This window comes from Leptinotarsa decemlineata, unplaced genomic scaffold (genome assembly GCF_025532065.1).
Source record: "Leptinotarsa decemlineata unplaced genomic scaffold, Ldec_3_MD MMD2_tig00026340_RagTag_RagTag, whole genome shotgun sequence".
NCBI classification, from domain to species: Eukaryota; Metazoa; Arthropoda; class Insecta; order Coleoptera; family Chrysomelidae; genus Leptinotarsa; species Leptinotarsa decemlineata.
In genome coordinates, this window is record NW_027412694.1 from 3,652,587 (window position 1) to 3,669,408 (window position 16,822).

General features: G+C 34.7%; 1 protein-coding gene across 2 annotated transcripts in view; it reads right to left on the minus strand.

Moving 5' to 3' along the window:
- LOC111515908 (potassium two pore domain channel sandman) overlaps positions 1 to 16,822 on the minus strand; it is a 253,468-nt gene that overhangs the window by 47,009 nt on the left and 189,637 nt on the right. For both annotated transcript variants that reach the window (XM_074183712.1, XM_074183713.1), the window contains exon 5: positions 11,078 to 11,337. In XM_074183712.1, coding sequence (XP_074039813.1) covers positions 11,078 to 11,337 — 260 coding nt within the window. The remainder of the gene's footprint in view (positions 1 to 11,077; positions 11,338 to 16,822) is intronic.

Consider the following 16,822-nt stretch of genomic DNA (forward strand, 5'->3'; position numbering starts at 1 on the left):
TTTGAAGATTTTCACAGAAATTTCATTTCAATTGTCAGAAATGTACAGCTGTTGAAAAAATATATCAACTCACTTTACTTCCTAAAAATTTCCTTTGAATAAAGTGATATAAATGTAAGATATATAATGATGTGATGAGTATAATATATTATCTAACATCAAAAACTTCAAAACTTTTAATGATAAAATAGGTACCTAATTATTTTTATATTTCAAACGTATTTCCAATACATTAAAATGTACAATAATTATTTCATAACTAGTGTTTAATTACACAAAGTAGGTGAGTATTATTATATTAATATATGTCACGGTTGACCTTGGATTACAGTACGCACAGCAGAGCGCTGCGCGTTTACCGCCCTCTATCTCAAAAACGATTGAACGCATGAAAAACAGTTTGAATGAAATTTATCGTAAATTTTATGCTATACAATTTTTATAATAGACGTTAACATCATTGGAGCAATAGAAACTGAAATAACCGCGAAAAACTGTTATTTTTTTACCTCGTATAACTTTCGGTACAGATACAATATTATATGAGACTTTCGAGACAGCGTTTAGAACGCTATAATGAAGATATATACAAATATTCAGCTTGTTACCACTCATTCCCAGGTTGATCGCTAAATTAACAGGGCTATACCTTATCTAAAAGCTCTTAAGAAATGCTTTTCAATGATACCCTACATTCGATGTAGTAAGTTTCATTTTATTGAATAAAACATCATCCATACAATTCAAAATTTCATTTTCTATCATTAATTTAGAAAATGTGTGAAAACTTTCTTATTACCATCGTAGCATCAATATTAAAACTCTCAAACATTTTACGCTTGTACTATTTTCGTTTATTTGTAACTGAAAAAATTTTACTTAGTTGATAAGTTGAAGTAACTTAAAGAAATTGTTTGAAATATACATTTTTGGGGGGTACTTTTGTTTCATAAACTACAACTCACGATTTGATCCCCACAATTTTTTGTAGGGATCAAATCCGTGAGTTGTAGAAATTTTGTATCTCATTTTTACTTGGAGACGGGAAACAATATACTCGTTATTGATACCAGAGGCACCCGGACACAAATTTAAGTCGTGTGTACATTCGCCAACTCGTAGCAAAATTTCAATAAACTGGTACTACCACACATAAAACAAGGGATCAACCAAGATTACTGGACGAAGCAACAGAAATTGAAGTACTCGGACAATTTGCAATGATTCATATTTTATCGAATCGTCAGGCAGCTACAACAACCGGATTATCCCGCGAATCTGTAAACAGAGTAGGTACTTAAATTCATAAATTACATCCATATAAAATACAAATACTCAAGAATTTGCTGGCAATGACTTCGACAAAAGAATTGAGTTTTGTGAAATTATGGCATGTAGAATTACCGGCTCGTCAAGAATATTTACTTTAGTGACGAGTGCACTTTTTATTCAAATGGGCACGCGAATATACAAAACTGTCTTCACTGTACTGTTTGTGCTGATATATTGGAAGATGCAATTATTGGCTTTCAGATAAGATTTCACAAGTAAGCGGTTGCTATGAATTTGAGGTGGCTGGAGGCGACAGTGTAAGTGGAAACAAGATAGCTATTACATCATTCTTCCCGCTTCCTATTACGGAAATTGTTTTCAGCAATTTTTATATTTTATTTGGTTGCTCAGATATAGCCGTAGTAAGTTTTCGAATTGTCACCCTGTATATCCTTTTATATAGAAAAATATATCAACAATTGTGAAACAGGTCTGAAAAATAAATATGACAGGAGTCCTCCTGCCATTAATTAAGTTGAATTCAACCCCACTACATCAAAACCATTCCAACATAAATATTCACATTTGCGTTTATAAAGTTTCCAATAATATTCAATTAATCATAATCAATGTTTTCTCTTAATACGGATGAGCATACCCTTTCAAATCGGCAACAGGAATAACAATAGTTGAATGTCTTTTGAATTTTGTATCACATCATGGGTTACCCCGGAGTTTAAAAATCATGATTTGGAAAAGTTATGTTCTCTCCATATTGAGCCAAAGGACTCTAACCCGATCTATATGATTAATAATGTAATTATATCCAACTATCTTCAAAATCATGAAGAAGCCAGTAGACATATGTACAAAAATATTCAAAGAGTAAACCAATCAACTAAAGAAAAAGTTATAACTAGAGCAAATAAAAAAAATCAGATGCTTAGTCGAAAAACAATTAACATAACAACTAAACCCCAAGGAGAAAACTCAAAAACATTAAAAAGGTTGTTCACGATCAGGAAACTGATAAAAAAATTATAACACAACCCGTAACACATCATTAAAGTTCCGCTAGAAACCCCAGAAAATCAAGAGAATGGAATGTTTCTTTTTGTATGGTTGTTAACTGATATAGGATGAAAGCATGACATAATAAATGATCAATCGAGTAAACAAGATCCTATGTTGGTGCATTTTCTGATTACGCATATTAACTAGGTTAGGTTAGGTTATGTTTGAAGTAAGTGCGTCTTTTCAATCCTCCACTGCAACCCGCAAGGGTTTATTGTGGCTCACACCTATTCACACTCGGCTAAACAAACCCAGCTTCTTAACGAAGCCGATTAGTTTGTATAGTGAGTGATCTTTCAGGTCTGATGATAAGAGTACGGCCCTGCCGGTTTCATTTTCCAAACAGAGGCGACACACTGTCTCTCGACAGTCCATCGTAGTTCATTCCTATTATAGTCCAACATCTGTTTGGTATCAAGCTTCGAAGGGTGAATAAACGCCTTGGAGTGAGCCAATCCTGGAAGATTCTGCCAGAAGTCCATAAATCTACTTGCCATCTAGGTTTTCAAAGTTTGTTTGGCAAAGCCTGAAGCGATGCCAATGACAGGTTCTGGTCCGATGAAACTGCTTGCAGCACCCTCCTTTGCAAGGGTCAGCAGCTTTGTTGCCTTCCAGGCCAGTATGGTTAGGAATCAAGACCAGAGATAATCTATTAAATCTTCCTATCGAGGAGAATCGTTTTTGGCATTTTGCTACCAATTTAGACGTTGCTCGGTAGGAGCCAAGAGCTTCCAACGCCGTTTGACTGTCCGAGAATATTTTTATTGACTTGTATGTGAGGTTGAATGTATCCAATCTCTCCGCACACAATTCAATAGCGTAAATTTCGCTTGAAATGCAGTTGCATAAGTTCCTAGGCAGGTAGATATCTCTGTCCTGGGTCTGCGACTAAAACACCTGCACTAGAACCGGTGTTTTTGATCCATCTGTGAACCAACAACTATCTGTTCTTATTATTTCTTTTTCCCGGAGGATCCAGTCCTCTCTTCTCGGGAATAATACTTTATAAGGCAGTTCGTAGTTAACAGGTGGAGGAATAAAGTCAGAGGTCATTTTCAGGATGTTGTGACTTCCAGTGTCAACCAACAGTCTATTGCACTCTGCATTAAATTGATTTGTGCAATTGACAATATACACAAGTCTGTATGCATTCCATCTAGCCTTTCTTTCCAGAAAAATGTGGAGAGGAGGTAGATCCAGAAGGATCTCCATGGCCGCTGACGGTGTGGTACTGATGGCAAAGTCTGGCACAGCCAGACAGGCCTAAGCTTCGCTTGGGCTGTTTTCTGTGAAGCCATCGGCCTCCAGGCAATTGCATCATTAGTGATCATTGGTCTTACGATCATGACATAAATCCAGTGGATTTGTTTGGGACATGAACCTCAAGTTTACCACAAATCTTTCGACATGTCGATAGAGACAGTCTGGCTTTGTATAAAACTATTTCCAAGTGAGCGTTTCAAGTGAGTCTTTCATCAAGGATAATGCCAAGATATTTCACCTCCGTTCCAAATGGAATGACCTCACCATTGAGGGAGATCGTCCAATTTTTTCCTCTTGGTGAAGGGGATCAACATAATTTTGCTGCCTGCTCCCTCAGGTACCAACAGTGAAAAATGTCCAACGTGCTTTGGAGGATATTATAAGCTACCCTTCCCGACGTGGACCTTGTCAGGATGACAAGGTCATCTGCATAGGCTTGCAGATCAACTTTTCTTCTGTCGAAGCCATCAAGCAGACTATCCATCAGGAGTGACCACAGAAGGGGAGATATTACCCTTCCTTGAGGGCAGCCCCTGGTGACCCTAGACGTAATGGCCTCGCCTTAAAGAGTCGTAGTTGCAGTTCTGTTTACTAGCATTGCATGGCCAGTTACGGTTGATTCTATACCCTTCCTAGCCAGAGACAATCCTATAGATTTAGGTAGTGTATTGTCGAATGCTCCTTCAATATCAAGAAATACAGGAACCGCAATATCCTTGTTGTCAAGGGATTGGGAGATTTTCTCAACGAGGTTGTTTAATGCTAGATCTGTCGATTTGCCGGTTTGATAAGCATACTGGTGGTTATTCAGGGGAAATGCATATAATGCTACCCTCCTGATGTGTCCGTCCAGTATCCTCTCAAGTCCTTCAGATTAATTAACAAAGGTACAGAGGTTTTGGCCTTATCGACATTATCACCTATATCAGTAAACATACCCCAATCAACGTTCGATGAAGTAATAAAAATTCACTTTTATGTAGTAGAATCGATGTAAAAACCCAACAACGACATATTTTTCAGATTTCTGTTTATTCCCATACAATAACAAATTTACGCTCCTGCACACCGATGCGAAGTCAAGTATCCTGAACGCCTGCTTTTCCAATTTTCGTCTATGCGCTTTCCATTTGTCAACTGAATAGATGGAAAGCAATAATATTTCAGATGTGCACATAATAAAAAACTGTCAACATTTATAACCCTACCCGTTTGAGTTCGGTGATAAATGTGCATTTTACAGTTGTGTTTTGTGTGTATTGCCATGAAATGATTGGTACGATTTTTCGACTTTTTTAATGCACTTTGGAATTATGTGCTAACACATCCATTACGTTGCGCGAACTGATTAATTGCTGTTTGAACTATTTATAATATATGACCATATTTAATAGTAACATTCTTCATTACGAAGGTTGTCTGAGAAATCAAATAAACGAAATAAGTGAGAGACAACTTAAACATTCCAGATAGTATTATTGAATTTTTTTTTTTGTACTTTCTAATAAATAAGTAACTATAATTTACTACCGGATAGATGACAACTTTCGAACATTGGCGAAACTATTATGCTGTTTTTTTTTTTCAAATAAAAAGAAACATGTTAAGGTGAGGTTTATCTGAATTTATTTTATTTATGATGAAAGGTAGCCGGTTGGATTGACGCTGTGTAAACCGGTGGTTTACGCCGCAAAGCCGGAATTGCACGTTAAAATGTGAGACCTCGTTCATCCTTATCTCGCGCACGTTTTCATTTCTGAGAATTTTAGGTGGGCGACAGCTGTTTGAAGAAAAAAAAAATATCAACAGAGATGATAATGTTAAAGTTGAGTAATTAATTTTAGAACTCGTTAAAAAAAATTGATTAGTCAGGTCGGTCGGTAGCCAGTCGGTTCATCATGGGTGCTTTGTTCGCTCACTCAATTGACCGCCGTGTTGGTCGCTGGTTCAAGACACAGGTCGTTCAGATCGATTTTTACTTGATATCGCCCAACCCGTGTTAGGAATCACACTCTAAGAGGTAAGACCTCGTTAGTCCTTAGCTCGCCCAAGTTTCGATTTCTGAGGGTTGTCGTTCGTAGGGGTGCGACAGCTGGTTAACGGAAAAACATATTTTGAACACCATACACATACATAGAAGATATGTCATATACAATATATTAATAGACTTCGATATTCCCGAGTTTTTTACTACTGATATCGCTGACCTAGGATGGTTTTGGTTGAACCACTCGCATGTATCTGATAACGATAATGAATAATTTAACAAAAATGGAGCATGACTGAGTTGTTCTGGGATGAAAATTTTACATTCGTAATTCCACAATAGCTTGTAAATATTTGTATTCATATCATTATTTCCAGTATATTTGAGAAATGTTATATTCATACCTGTAGTAATCACAAATTTCCTGCATTGTACAAACGTTAACTTACGTGAATCACATTTACATAGAACATGAAATTAAATGTGGGAATTTTCCAAAGAAAGGAGGAAAGCGTTCAATTTCTGAATAAAATCCATACAAAGAAATTTTTCGAAATAAGACATTCACCTCATTTCCTCTTCAATACCAATCTGAATAATATTACAATATAAATCACTGAATTACTTTCTTGTTTTGAAAGTTTTTTTTTCGTGTAATCCAATGTTTATATGGAAGTAATTGTTTTAAGGCGGCTTTTTCTTCCAGAGTGTGTCTGAAAGTTACCACTTTGCATGAGCTACATATTCTTGTATGAAGATTATTTTTCAACGGATTGCACAATTCAATTTCAACATTTTATTGTTTCATATTGTAAGTCCGTTAATTTTTTTGTTTTCGTATTTATGTTGATATTATAAATCTCTTCCACTTTTTCATCATTGATGAACAAATGTTTGAGCCCTAATGATAGATCAAGGACAAAACTTTGCAGAACAAAATTGTTCAATAATGAAAATTACTGAAGTTTTTTCCCAACACCAAATCGTTATTTTTAACACCTCGACACGTGTTTCGATCACCAAGTGATCATCTTCAAAGAGGAAGATTAAAACTAGAAACTAATGCGAGCTAATCCTATTTATGCTATATAGGTATCCTATACAGGAAAACCATCAAGGCGTACCACTCATACAGGTATACCAACCTAAATTAATTTTACAATTTTGCCCTATCTATTATTTTATAATATATGTTTATATAAAACAATTTTCAACTATATGAAAATTAATTTCACAATATTGCCTATCCAAATTTATTTTTGCAATGTGTCCTTATGTAGTAATTAGTAAACTCAACAACATTGTTTTATTTTATTTTAACAAGCTATATAGTATGCTCTTCGGTATAGGTCCATCATCGTTATTCATAATATTATTGTGTTTACTTATTTTTACACTCTCATAGCCATCTAGTCTATGAGAGTGTAAAAACTAACTAATCTTAATGAACTGAAGTCTATGGAATGGTTTTATTGCAAAATATGATGGGCGACTGCTGATTTTTCAGGTTTTTGAGGACCTGAGGATTTGAGGACCCTGGTGGAGACTGACCCATCACAAACAGTGCGTGGGATAGCGAAAAACATGTGATGGAAAGTGCCTCCTCGAAACGTTCAGGACAGTGGTTGGACCCTATCACTTTCCAATAACGAAAACTCACAAATCACCATCCGAAAATTGAACGAATTGAGCGTTGAAGTTCTGCCTCACCGACCATACTCCTAAGAACTTTTGCCAACCGACTACCATCTTCTCAAACATTTCGATAACTTCTCACCGGTAGAACCTTCGCCAATCAGGATCAGGCGAAAACGACCTTTGTCGACTTAATTGAATCCCGAGCAGAAAATTTTCAGTTTGACGAAATTGATCGACTTGTTTCACGTTGGCAAAATTGCACTCACTCCGATTGAATTGAATGAGTAATAACTGGGAGAAAATTTGGATTCCTACTTTCCCTTCTTTTCAGATGAAAGAAAATGTGGAAATCTCATGAAGGAAGGAAGGAAGCAATCAATTTCAAAAAATCAACTCCATACAAAGATGTTAAGATCATGCAAAGGAGTAGCATTCAGACCGTGTTCCATGTAATGCATCCTGTGAATGATATTTGATTCAACTCCATAACGAATGTTTGAAATAGGAATTGAATAGAAAAAAGTGTTTTTTGTATAATTCAGTGTTCATACAAAAGTAGCCATTCCAAAAGTATTTTTCGCTTGTGTAATTCAATGTTTATATGAAATTAGCTGTTTCCCAGAAAATAAGCTGTAAAAATATGGCCCTTTCAATATTAACTGAGATATAACAGTTTGAAGTTGACTCGAATAAAACGACAACGAGTTTTGTAAAAACCTAGTGGTTTTTGTATTCTGTGTGGAATGACAATGCAATATTTTTGAATTCTCGCTCTTTTATGAAAGATTCACACTGAACATTTCTTTAATTCATTATTTATTCATCTGAAATCCCGTCGAAGCCTGTAGTTTCATGATGTACATGCGTATGTTTCATTTTTTTTTTTCAAAACAGAAATATCTCGTGGATATTTGATTTTGATATAGGAAATATGAAAATTATTCAAAATCTTTCAGAATTTCAAAACAAAAACTACTAAAATGGGCCAAAAGTCAGTTTTTTGAGAGTTCATCAACCCCCACATATTATAATTTTTAAGGGACACAGTATTTCTTATGCTAGTTTCTCATGTATAATGTCACCTTTCAGTTCCTGAAGAGGAGCAAAAGAAGTCTGAGAAACTTGAACAGAACATTCAGGAAATTCTGTGTTAGACCGTTCCGTTTTGTAGTTGAATCATTTGAAATATCAATAGCTATCATTATAAATGATAACTTAACAACAATAGGAACTCATCTATGATTTTTCAGCAGTATTATTCACTGCCCTCAAAGAAATAACTACTTTTAGTCTCCATAAAAGCAACGTCTCCGTCCCACATTAGAAACGAGTCTCTAGAGGGAGTTCCCATCAATTTCAAATATAGAAAATAAATTTGAGCTCTTGACAGACACAAAATCACTAAATAATTTTCCTGAAACGATAAAAGAGGCAATTCTATATCTCTTTCTAGAATCGTACACAAACTCTCTCTTCATGAGTTCGCTACTATGTTACCTTTGGTTTGTTCAATAACTTCGTTATCAAATAGTAATAAAATGAAGATTTTTTTTGACAAGTACCAAAGATGATGACTGAACTTCCTCTTGGCTGTTATGGCTATCACTTCATCATCAACAGTTTCATATTCCTCAAGCATTAATCTTGATTTGTTGTCTTCACCGCCAGACTACATCCAAGTCATGGTTTCGCATATATGACCACAATAAATAAACAAACGTTTTGAAGTGCTTCTTTATCGTGTGTTAGGAATCACACCTTGAAAGGTAAAACCTCGTTAATCCTTAGCTTGCACAATTTTCGACTTCTGAGGGTTGTCGTTCGTAGGGGTGCGACAGCTGGTTAACGGAAAAACCGAGTTTTTAAACAGATCTTTGGCATTCATTTTGAACTGGGATTGCAAGAAAAATATTCACAATGTGGAAATAACACTAGCCGTCTACCTAAATATCACTCCAGGAGGTTTGATTTCAATGATTTTCTTATTGTCTCCTCCTTGAAAACAAAAAAAAAATCAATGTCACGTACAATGTTTTTTTTTGCAGTTCTTCGTCAACAAATCTTTTATTGCTGTATTACACGGTATCAGTGTATGCAGCACATTTGGAAACCAGTTCATAAACGTAATGGCGGCAAGCAAAAAATATTAATTCGCTGTCTAGTTTTTCTTACAAAAATACACAAAATAGATGCAGTTGTATCACAGCATATTATCTGTACTTTGTCATCAAGGTTGCAATCATAAAGTGCGTTGGTTACAGATTTAGCTTAATCTTGATCAGATTGGGTACAGCCAGAAGTTATAATTTTTCTCCAAACGAAATGAGAATTGGTAAGTCATTCTCTCCTATAACTCCTCACGTTCAGTTCAGAGGTGATAATTGTCCATCCCAGTGAACGGTAACCATTACAGTCAGATAATTCTGAAAATCTGATTTAATAGTTTCCGCTCTATCTTTCCTAGTCTGTGTACGAGTGCGTTGAATGGAAAAATTTGTTTCCCGAAATATCATCACAGCTGTGGTCTCCTGTTTCTAGTAAAGCTTGAAGTATATAAACAAAATCCCTTTTACTTGTTTGACATCTATCTGAAACTGCAACTAACTTAGGCGTAATAAAGTATTTTCTATTTCTTCAACAGTGGTCTCAGAACTCACTGTTTTAGTGGTGGATGGTAAGGGTTCTTCGAGGCTTTCACCAGAGCTAGTAGGTCTATCGTCATCTAACATTTGTGTAAAATCTTGAGTACCTAGTAGACGATGACAATAAACTCCCGAAACGCATTTGCTCGTGTCTTTTTTTTTCTCCTTTCAGTTTTTTCTGAGTTTTACCACTTGTCATTAGCTAACTTATAACTGCATTTGTAGCTAAGGTAACTAACGTTACTGCAGTAACGTTAGTTACGAATAATACAAACTAATCGGCTTCGTCAAGAGGGTTTATTTGGTCGAGTGCGAATAGGTGTGAGCCACAATAAACCCTTGTGAGTTACGGTGGAGTGTAGAATAGACCCACTCACTTTGTACCTAACCTAACCTAGTTACGAATGCAAGTTTGATTTCCCATTTTTAATGATGATCTCCTACCACGTATATCCATCAATTTATCATTTGATTTTCTCCGTCTTGTCCTTTCTTTTTTTTTAGCTTATTTCTTGTCTTCACTCGCCATACATCTTCAACGGCCTGATTCTCATTGTTATTTGTTAAAACAACTTATTTTCTTTCATTTCCATCCATTCCAAGCATCAGCGTGTGCTATGTCGAATGAATTTCCTAAATTTTTCTGCAACTGTGCCTCACGGCGCTTGTAAATATCTTTTTTTTCTGCAACTTCCTCAAAGCATGATGAAGATCCACACGTTTTTATAGAGTTAGGTACAGCTCTGAAAGGGATTCTAGCGTTTTCCCATAATATAATGCAATCTCGAATGAGAAGATTTACTCTTTCACTAACAGTCATTTCAACTTTGCTGAAATTGAAAAGAGTACACGATAACTTTGAGCCTATTATTTGGTGATTTACGTCTCCAGCTAGAAAAATAGTATTATTGTTTTTTAATTCCAATGCTATTTTCTTAATGTGAAATAATAAGACGTATTCACGAGGAAAACTAGAAACAAATAACAAATACCGCGCCGCTATTTCCACGCAACTTGTAAGAACATGATTCAATGCATATCGGCACGGGTTATCGTACTCGAAATATGGTAAAATTTCATTTCCGAGTGTATCAGGATTAAATTAATAAAACTAAAACATATTCGTGAGAAAATTGAAAATTTGAAAAATAAGGTTAACCCTAATATATATGGAAATATTAGACCAAACATCAATACTCACACTGGAATTTTCAGTTTCTAACGAGCTATCGTTGTCTGTGCTCAAATTTTGTTCTCTTCTCATTTTCCGAATAGCTCTTCTCTTAGCCACCTTTGGACAACATCTGCACAAGCAACAATTGGCATAAATGAACTTGAAAGATCTTGCCATGATGTCACCAATGTTAGAGAGGTAAAGGAGAAATAGAGGCATTCCAATGATGGCGTAAATTATAGTAACCATTTTTCCCACTCTGGTATGTGTGAAAATGTTGCCATAACCTGTGAAAGAATATTTGTGAGAAAAATTATTGCAGTTCTATACAGGTATTATTTTGTGCAACTGAAAACAATGTTTTCTGATGTTGTTGTTCTAACGCCTGGAAAAAAAAATCATATGAATACAATCCGAAAATGCAATATTTCCAAAATAAGCCCGTCTCGAACGGGCTTGAACATTCAACCTACGCAGTAGGTTGAATGGACTGACGCCCATCAGCCCATCCACTGGCTAATACCACGAACGGCGTTGGATTATATGCGACAGGCGGCAATACAACTGAAAGAGTCGACCTTCAATTTTGCAACGGGCAAAATGTCACTCCATCTAGTGGACGAGGTACTAAACAACTGCATATCCGAAATTTTTCCGATTCCTCTGAATAAGAAAGAAAAACTTTGTTACTAGTCAGTGGGCTATGCTTGAAGACAGGTAGTTACCAAATCTAAAGAAATGAACTCTAAATGTCCAAGCTCGTCTCGGATATACCTACAGAGTAGGTTGAATGGACTGACGCCCATCAGAAAACAACTACTCCACTGGCTAATACCACGAACGGCGTTGGATTATATCCGACAGGCGTCAGTACAGGAATCTTCACAGAAAATTTCCTGCATATGTAATTGGCAATACAATTGAATGAGTCGACCTTCACATTTAAAGTTCATTTCTTTAGATTTATTTACAACCTGTCTTCAAGCATAGCCTGACTGATAAACAAGTTTTTCTTCCTTATTCACAGGAAATCAATTTTGTGTTGACCGATAATGAAATTTTCATTTCTTGATATAATTTCTCCAACTCCTGTGAATGGTATCTGATTTTATTCCATAACAACTGTTTGAAATACAAACATGTATCAACATGGAAGGTTCTATTGTACGCAGAAGAATCTTCGAGACAGGGACTATGTCCTTAAAATGATAACCAATAATATCGGCAAGGAAATAATGAGATGAGAAGATATTTTTCTGAAAAGGATTAGTAGTGAAATCTAGGAGGAAAATTCCTAACTTGAACTCTCAAACTATTTGTTGAAATGTCAAGCAATTTTCATTCAAATAGTAATCATATATACACAGCATATAATGAAGATGAAAAGTATAATAACGAACTCTATTTTTTCGACGACAACTGAAATATTGTTATTTATCACCGCTCTTCACCACTTCCCGAAGCATATATTAGACCATTTCGTTTAAAAAGTTTTTTCATATCTTTCTCATCTTCCGGCAGCTGAAGCTCTAAAAATGAGAGGCATCTCGCATATTTAATTACAGAGGAGTAATTATTGAAATATCACGACTTATTCAATGAAATATTGTCAAATTTTGTATCACTATAATGAATAACTTTCTTTTGAACCATGAACAAATTTCAATGCTATTCAACAAAAGTCAAATTGAAAGAAAAGAATGGATAAATGATAGTTCAATCAATTCCAATAATACAAATAAACAAGTAGAATAAACATTTGCACAATGACCCAAAACAACGACGGTTTGAAAAGCCAACATAAACTTCAACGCAAATAACTGAATGAGACAATTGAACGAACAAAACAAAAATTTTACATAAACAAAATCAATGAACTGAAGAATAATTCGAAAAAATTGTAGCAAGCTGTTAGAATGATATATAAACTTAAATAATGTAAAACGATGGAAGAGATCTCAACAATGACAAAGAAATTTCCGAATATTTTTTTTCACATTCTCAAGCATTAGTGGAAAGATGGCTGAGACGATAAAAAATATAATTCGTAGTCTAATTGGGTCCTGAAATCGTATAGAATTGGTCGACTTCCTATTCAAAACAATTACTCATATTACAAAAAAAGCCATAAATTCGTTCATCAAGCCGAAGCTTTCGATACGGTTTCATATAAGAAACTGATGAAGGTAATAGAGAGTATCGGATTCAGGGAGACATCATCGAAATAATCCAATATCTATCTCTCTAATGGAAAATAATGCGACAAAATGAATGAAATACGCTATTCTCACCAATACCGTACAAGGTACGGTATTAGGACATCCCTTATTCTATATTTACTTGAATTATTTGTTCAGGGCCAATTCAGACGGTATCATTATCAGTTTTGTTGATGATTCAGCTGTAACACATCAAGATGAAAGAATTAATAGACAAGGTTGAGATACATTTCGTAAAAATTGTTAATCGGTTCAAAAGTAAGTTGCTGATTATCAGTACCAAAAAAATTCAATTTGTACCATTTACTCACTTCAGCAACAATTCGCCAAAAACACTCAGTTGAAAATTCATAACGATATTGATTCGACAACTTCAATTATGAAAAAAAATTAGGTTGGCATAATAGTGGACAAAAATCTGAGGTGAAATAAGCATAAAGAATATGTTTCAAATAAAATGAAATCCCTCTAAAAAAAATCAAGTCTTCCGAAAACATTTTTGGCATAGTTCAATAAACATCATATTTCAGTATACCGTACAGTCCCATATTAACTATGAAATAATCGTGTGTGGGAGGTATTACCGGTCATCAACGTCACGTAAAAATGGCTCAACAAAATTATTTTCTATGGGTATTACATCAATTCTTCTGAATAATTCCCAGAGAATCAACATTTTCACATGCATACATATGTATTTCCTGAGCCTTGTATTATATCGAAGATAGCATGAAACAAAATCATTATCTGTAGACGATCTGCACGAAACAAGATTTATGCAAAAAACTTCAAGAATTCCTAGAGTAACTACATCACGAAGTCAGAGATTTCTCTCATACGTGTGTCATATTATCTATGCAGACATTTCGTTTGGAATAAAGTCCATTATAAGTATGAACAGATTTAAAAGTAACTAAAAATTTTCCTAATCGCTATAACAATAGATGTGATCAGGATGCCTGGCAGATGAAAAATATCAACATTAATATTCTTTACCCCTGTGATTATTGTTTGGGTACTGAAATATTCATAAAAATATGTAATTGGAATAGACATGAAAAAAATGTAATTCGGCTTTAATATACAATTAAACTGAAGAATTTTAGCTAGTTATGGCAATATATTACTAAAGATCTTAAATTATAAATTTCAATAATGAATGTTTCAATTTAAATCCCACCATCATCAGGAAATTAATTATTCAATTGGGTTTTTGATGTGTAAATTGTGTTCTGAGTAGATTTTGACTGACCTGCGAAACAGAGCAAATATACGCGGACTAATTGCACAAAGGAATGCAAACTTTCATCATAAAATATCAAAATATAATGAAATTACTGATACCTGATAGAGAGCCGTTTTGCGATTTTGCTGTTTTTGCAGGAGTCACTTTCACTTCCTAAATTATAACAATTACACATATTTCAGTTTTGATTATTTCATTGAAACACAGTTTAAATATACTATGGTAAACACAACTCTATATTCTACAGGTTTCCGAGGAAAGTGTGGCGAGAGAGATAGAGTTACGCCAAACTAGTGGAAATAGAATCGCACAGTTGCTTGCGCATGGCGATCCGTCTCCACGGCATGCGTCGCCATGCCAACAATCGGTTTCACGTACGGCTATAGATATCTCACATCGATAATGTTACTACAATCAAAAAGAGCTAGAACAATTCAAACGTGTCCACAAATAAGAATGTTAATAGTGAATAATCACAAGCAGAAGCAATAATTTATATTCAATTCAACATGTACAGAGTGGGCCAAATCGGATACTTTTAAAGGGAAACTCCTATTTCCAAACTAGATAGATGAAAACTGATGGCTGGTGGTGAAATTTTATGAAAAACTCAACAGTGGAAACCACATATCGCTATCAATCATCATTTATGAGTTACAGCATATTTTACGGAAATGTGCATTTTCAAAAAGTTGCTGTAACTTTTTTCCTGTCAAAAATATCGTATTTCTATGAAAACATTTCCGAAGCACTTTTTAACGTAGAATTCGATGGCGTAAATAACTCAATTTTTTTAAATAAGATATCAATAGTTATTGATGGAAAACTATTTTAATGACACCCTGAATATTACTGCATATTTTGATAGATATTTTCAAAAATGTAGCATGTTTGGCTAGAGTAATTTTTAAAATAGAGAGCTTTAAGATTTTTTCATGTAGACTTTGAAACGCACACTTTGATCAATCAAGTAGGCTTTGGACGACGCGGCGATAAAACAAAAAAAATTGTTCAGTAGTAGCTATCAAATGTTGGGAAAAATTTTCACAGCAGTAATTAAAACGCATAGTTTTAATAAAACTGATGACAATTTATACTATATTCACTACCAATAAATGAAACTTCAAGAATAATAATAATGATAAAGACCAAACAATGAAAAATATTTCTTTAGAGAAGGTGTTCGAAATGTCTACCAGCTTCTCTCACACACAAGCGACACCTTTTCTGAACATTTTCTATCGAATAGACGTGAGAAGAGCGAAATTTGCATCACTCCCGCTTCCATTTCGTATCTAGAATTGTTCGGCAATTTGAAAATAAGATCTTCTAACCTTGGTTTCCATTGGCTTCAGGTTCAGTGACCTGGCTGGCAAACGGTTGGTCCTTGTTTGGTTATCCAATTATTACCAAAATTTGCAACGAAAAAAATGGTGACAATCGTATTGTTGTGAGGCAAAGACTTGTCTTGTTGAAAATATATTTTTCTCAGCTCCATTAGTGGCAATTCATTAACAACAACATTCATTGTGAATGTGTTTGACAATATAACAAAAACTACTAATTGAAGAGCGTCTTTACTGCTCAAATCAAAATTTGACAGCTACCAGTAGCGACCTGCAATTTGTTTTTTCGCTGCATCGCCCAAATCTTACTTGATCAAAGTGTGCGTTTCAGAGTATACATGAGAAAACCTCTGTATTTCTTAGATGATTCTAGCAATATATGGAGTGTGCTACATTTTTGTAAAGGTAGTTTTAAGCTCTACTAAAATATGCAGGAATATACAGGGTTTTCCATTAATATCTATTTAAATCTAATTTGAAAATATAAGTTTTTCAATCCATCGAATTCTACGTAAAAAAGTGCTTCGGAAATGTTTTCATAGAGACAAGAAATTTCTAACGAGAAAAAAATTATAACTTTTCAAAAATGCACATTTTGGAAAAACATGTTCTGACTCGAAACGATGGTAGATATCGATATGCTGTTTCCACCATTAAGTTTGTCGTAAAATTTGACCCGCAGACACAGCCATCAGTTTTCATCTATCCAGTTGATGAACAGGAGTTTCTCTTTAAAAATATCCAATTTGCCTCCTTCTGTACATATGCGATGTACTTATAATATTTCCCCTCAAATCTGGGAGCGCATGATACTTTCCTTTATATTCGAAAGGTATTGTTTGGTGCAATTTGTACTGTGTCGATCTTTCTGATGAAGGACTAACTTTGAAGACTAGAATGCATCTCTACGTTTTAAGTGTAGTCATCAATGATTATATTAATTGAAAATTAAACTGAAACA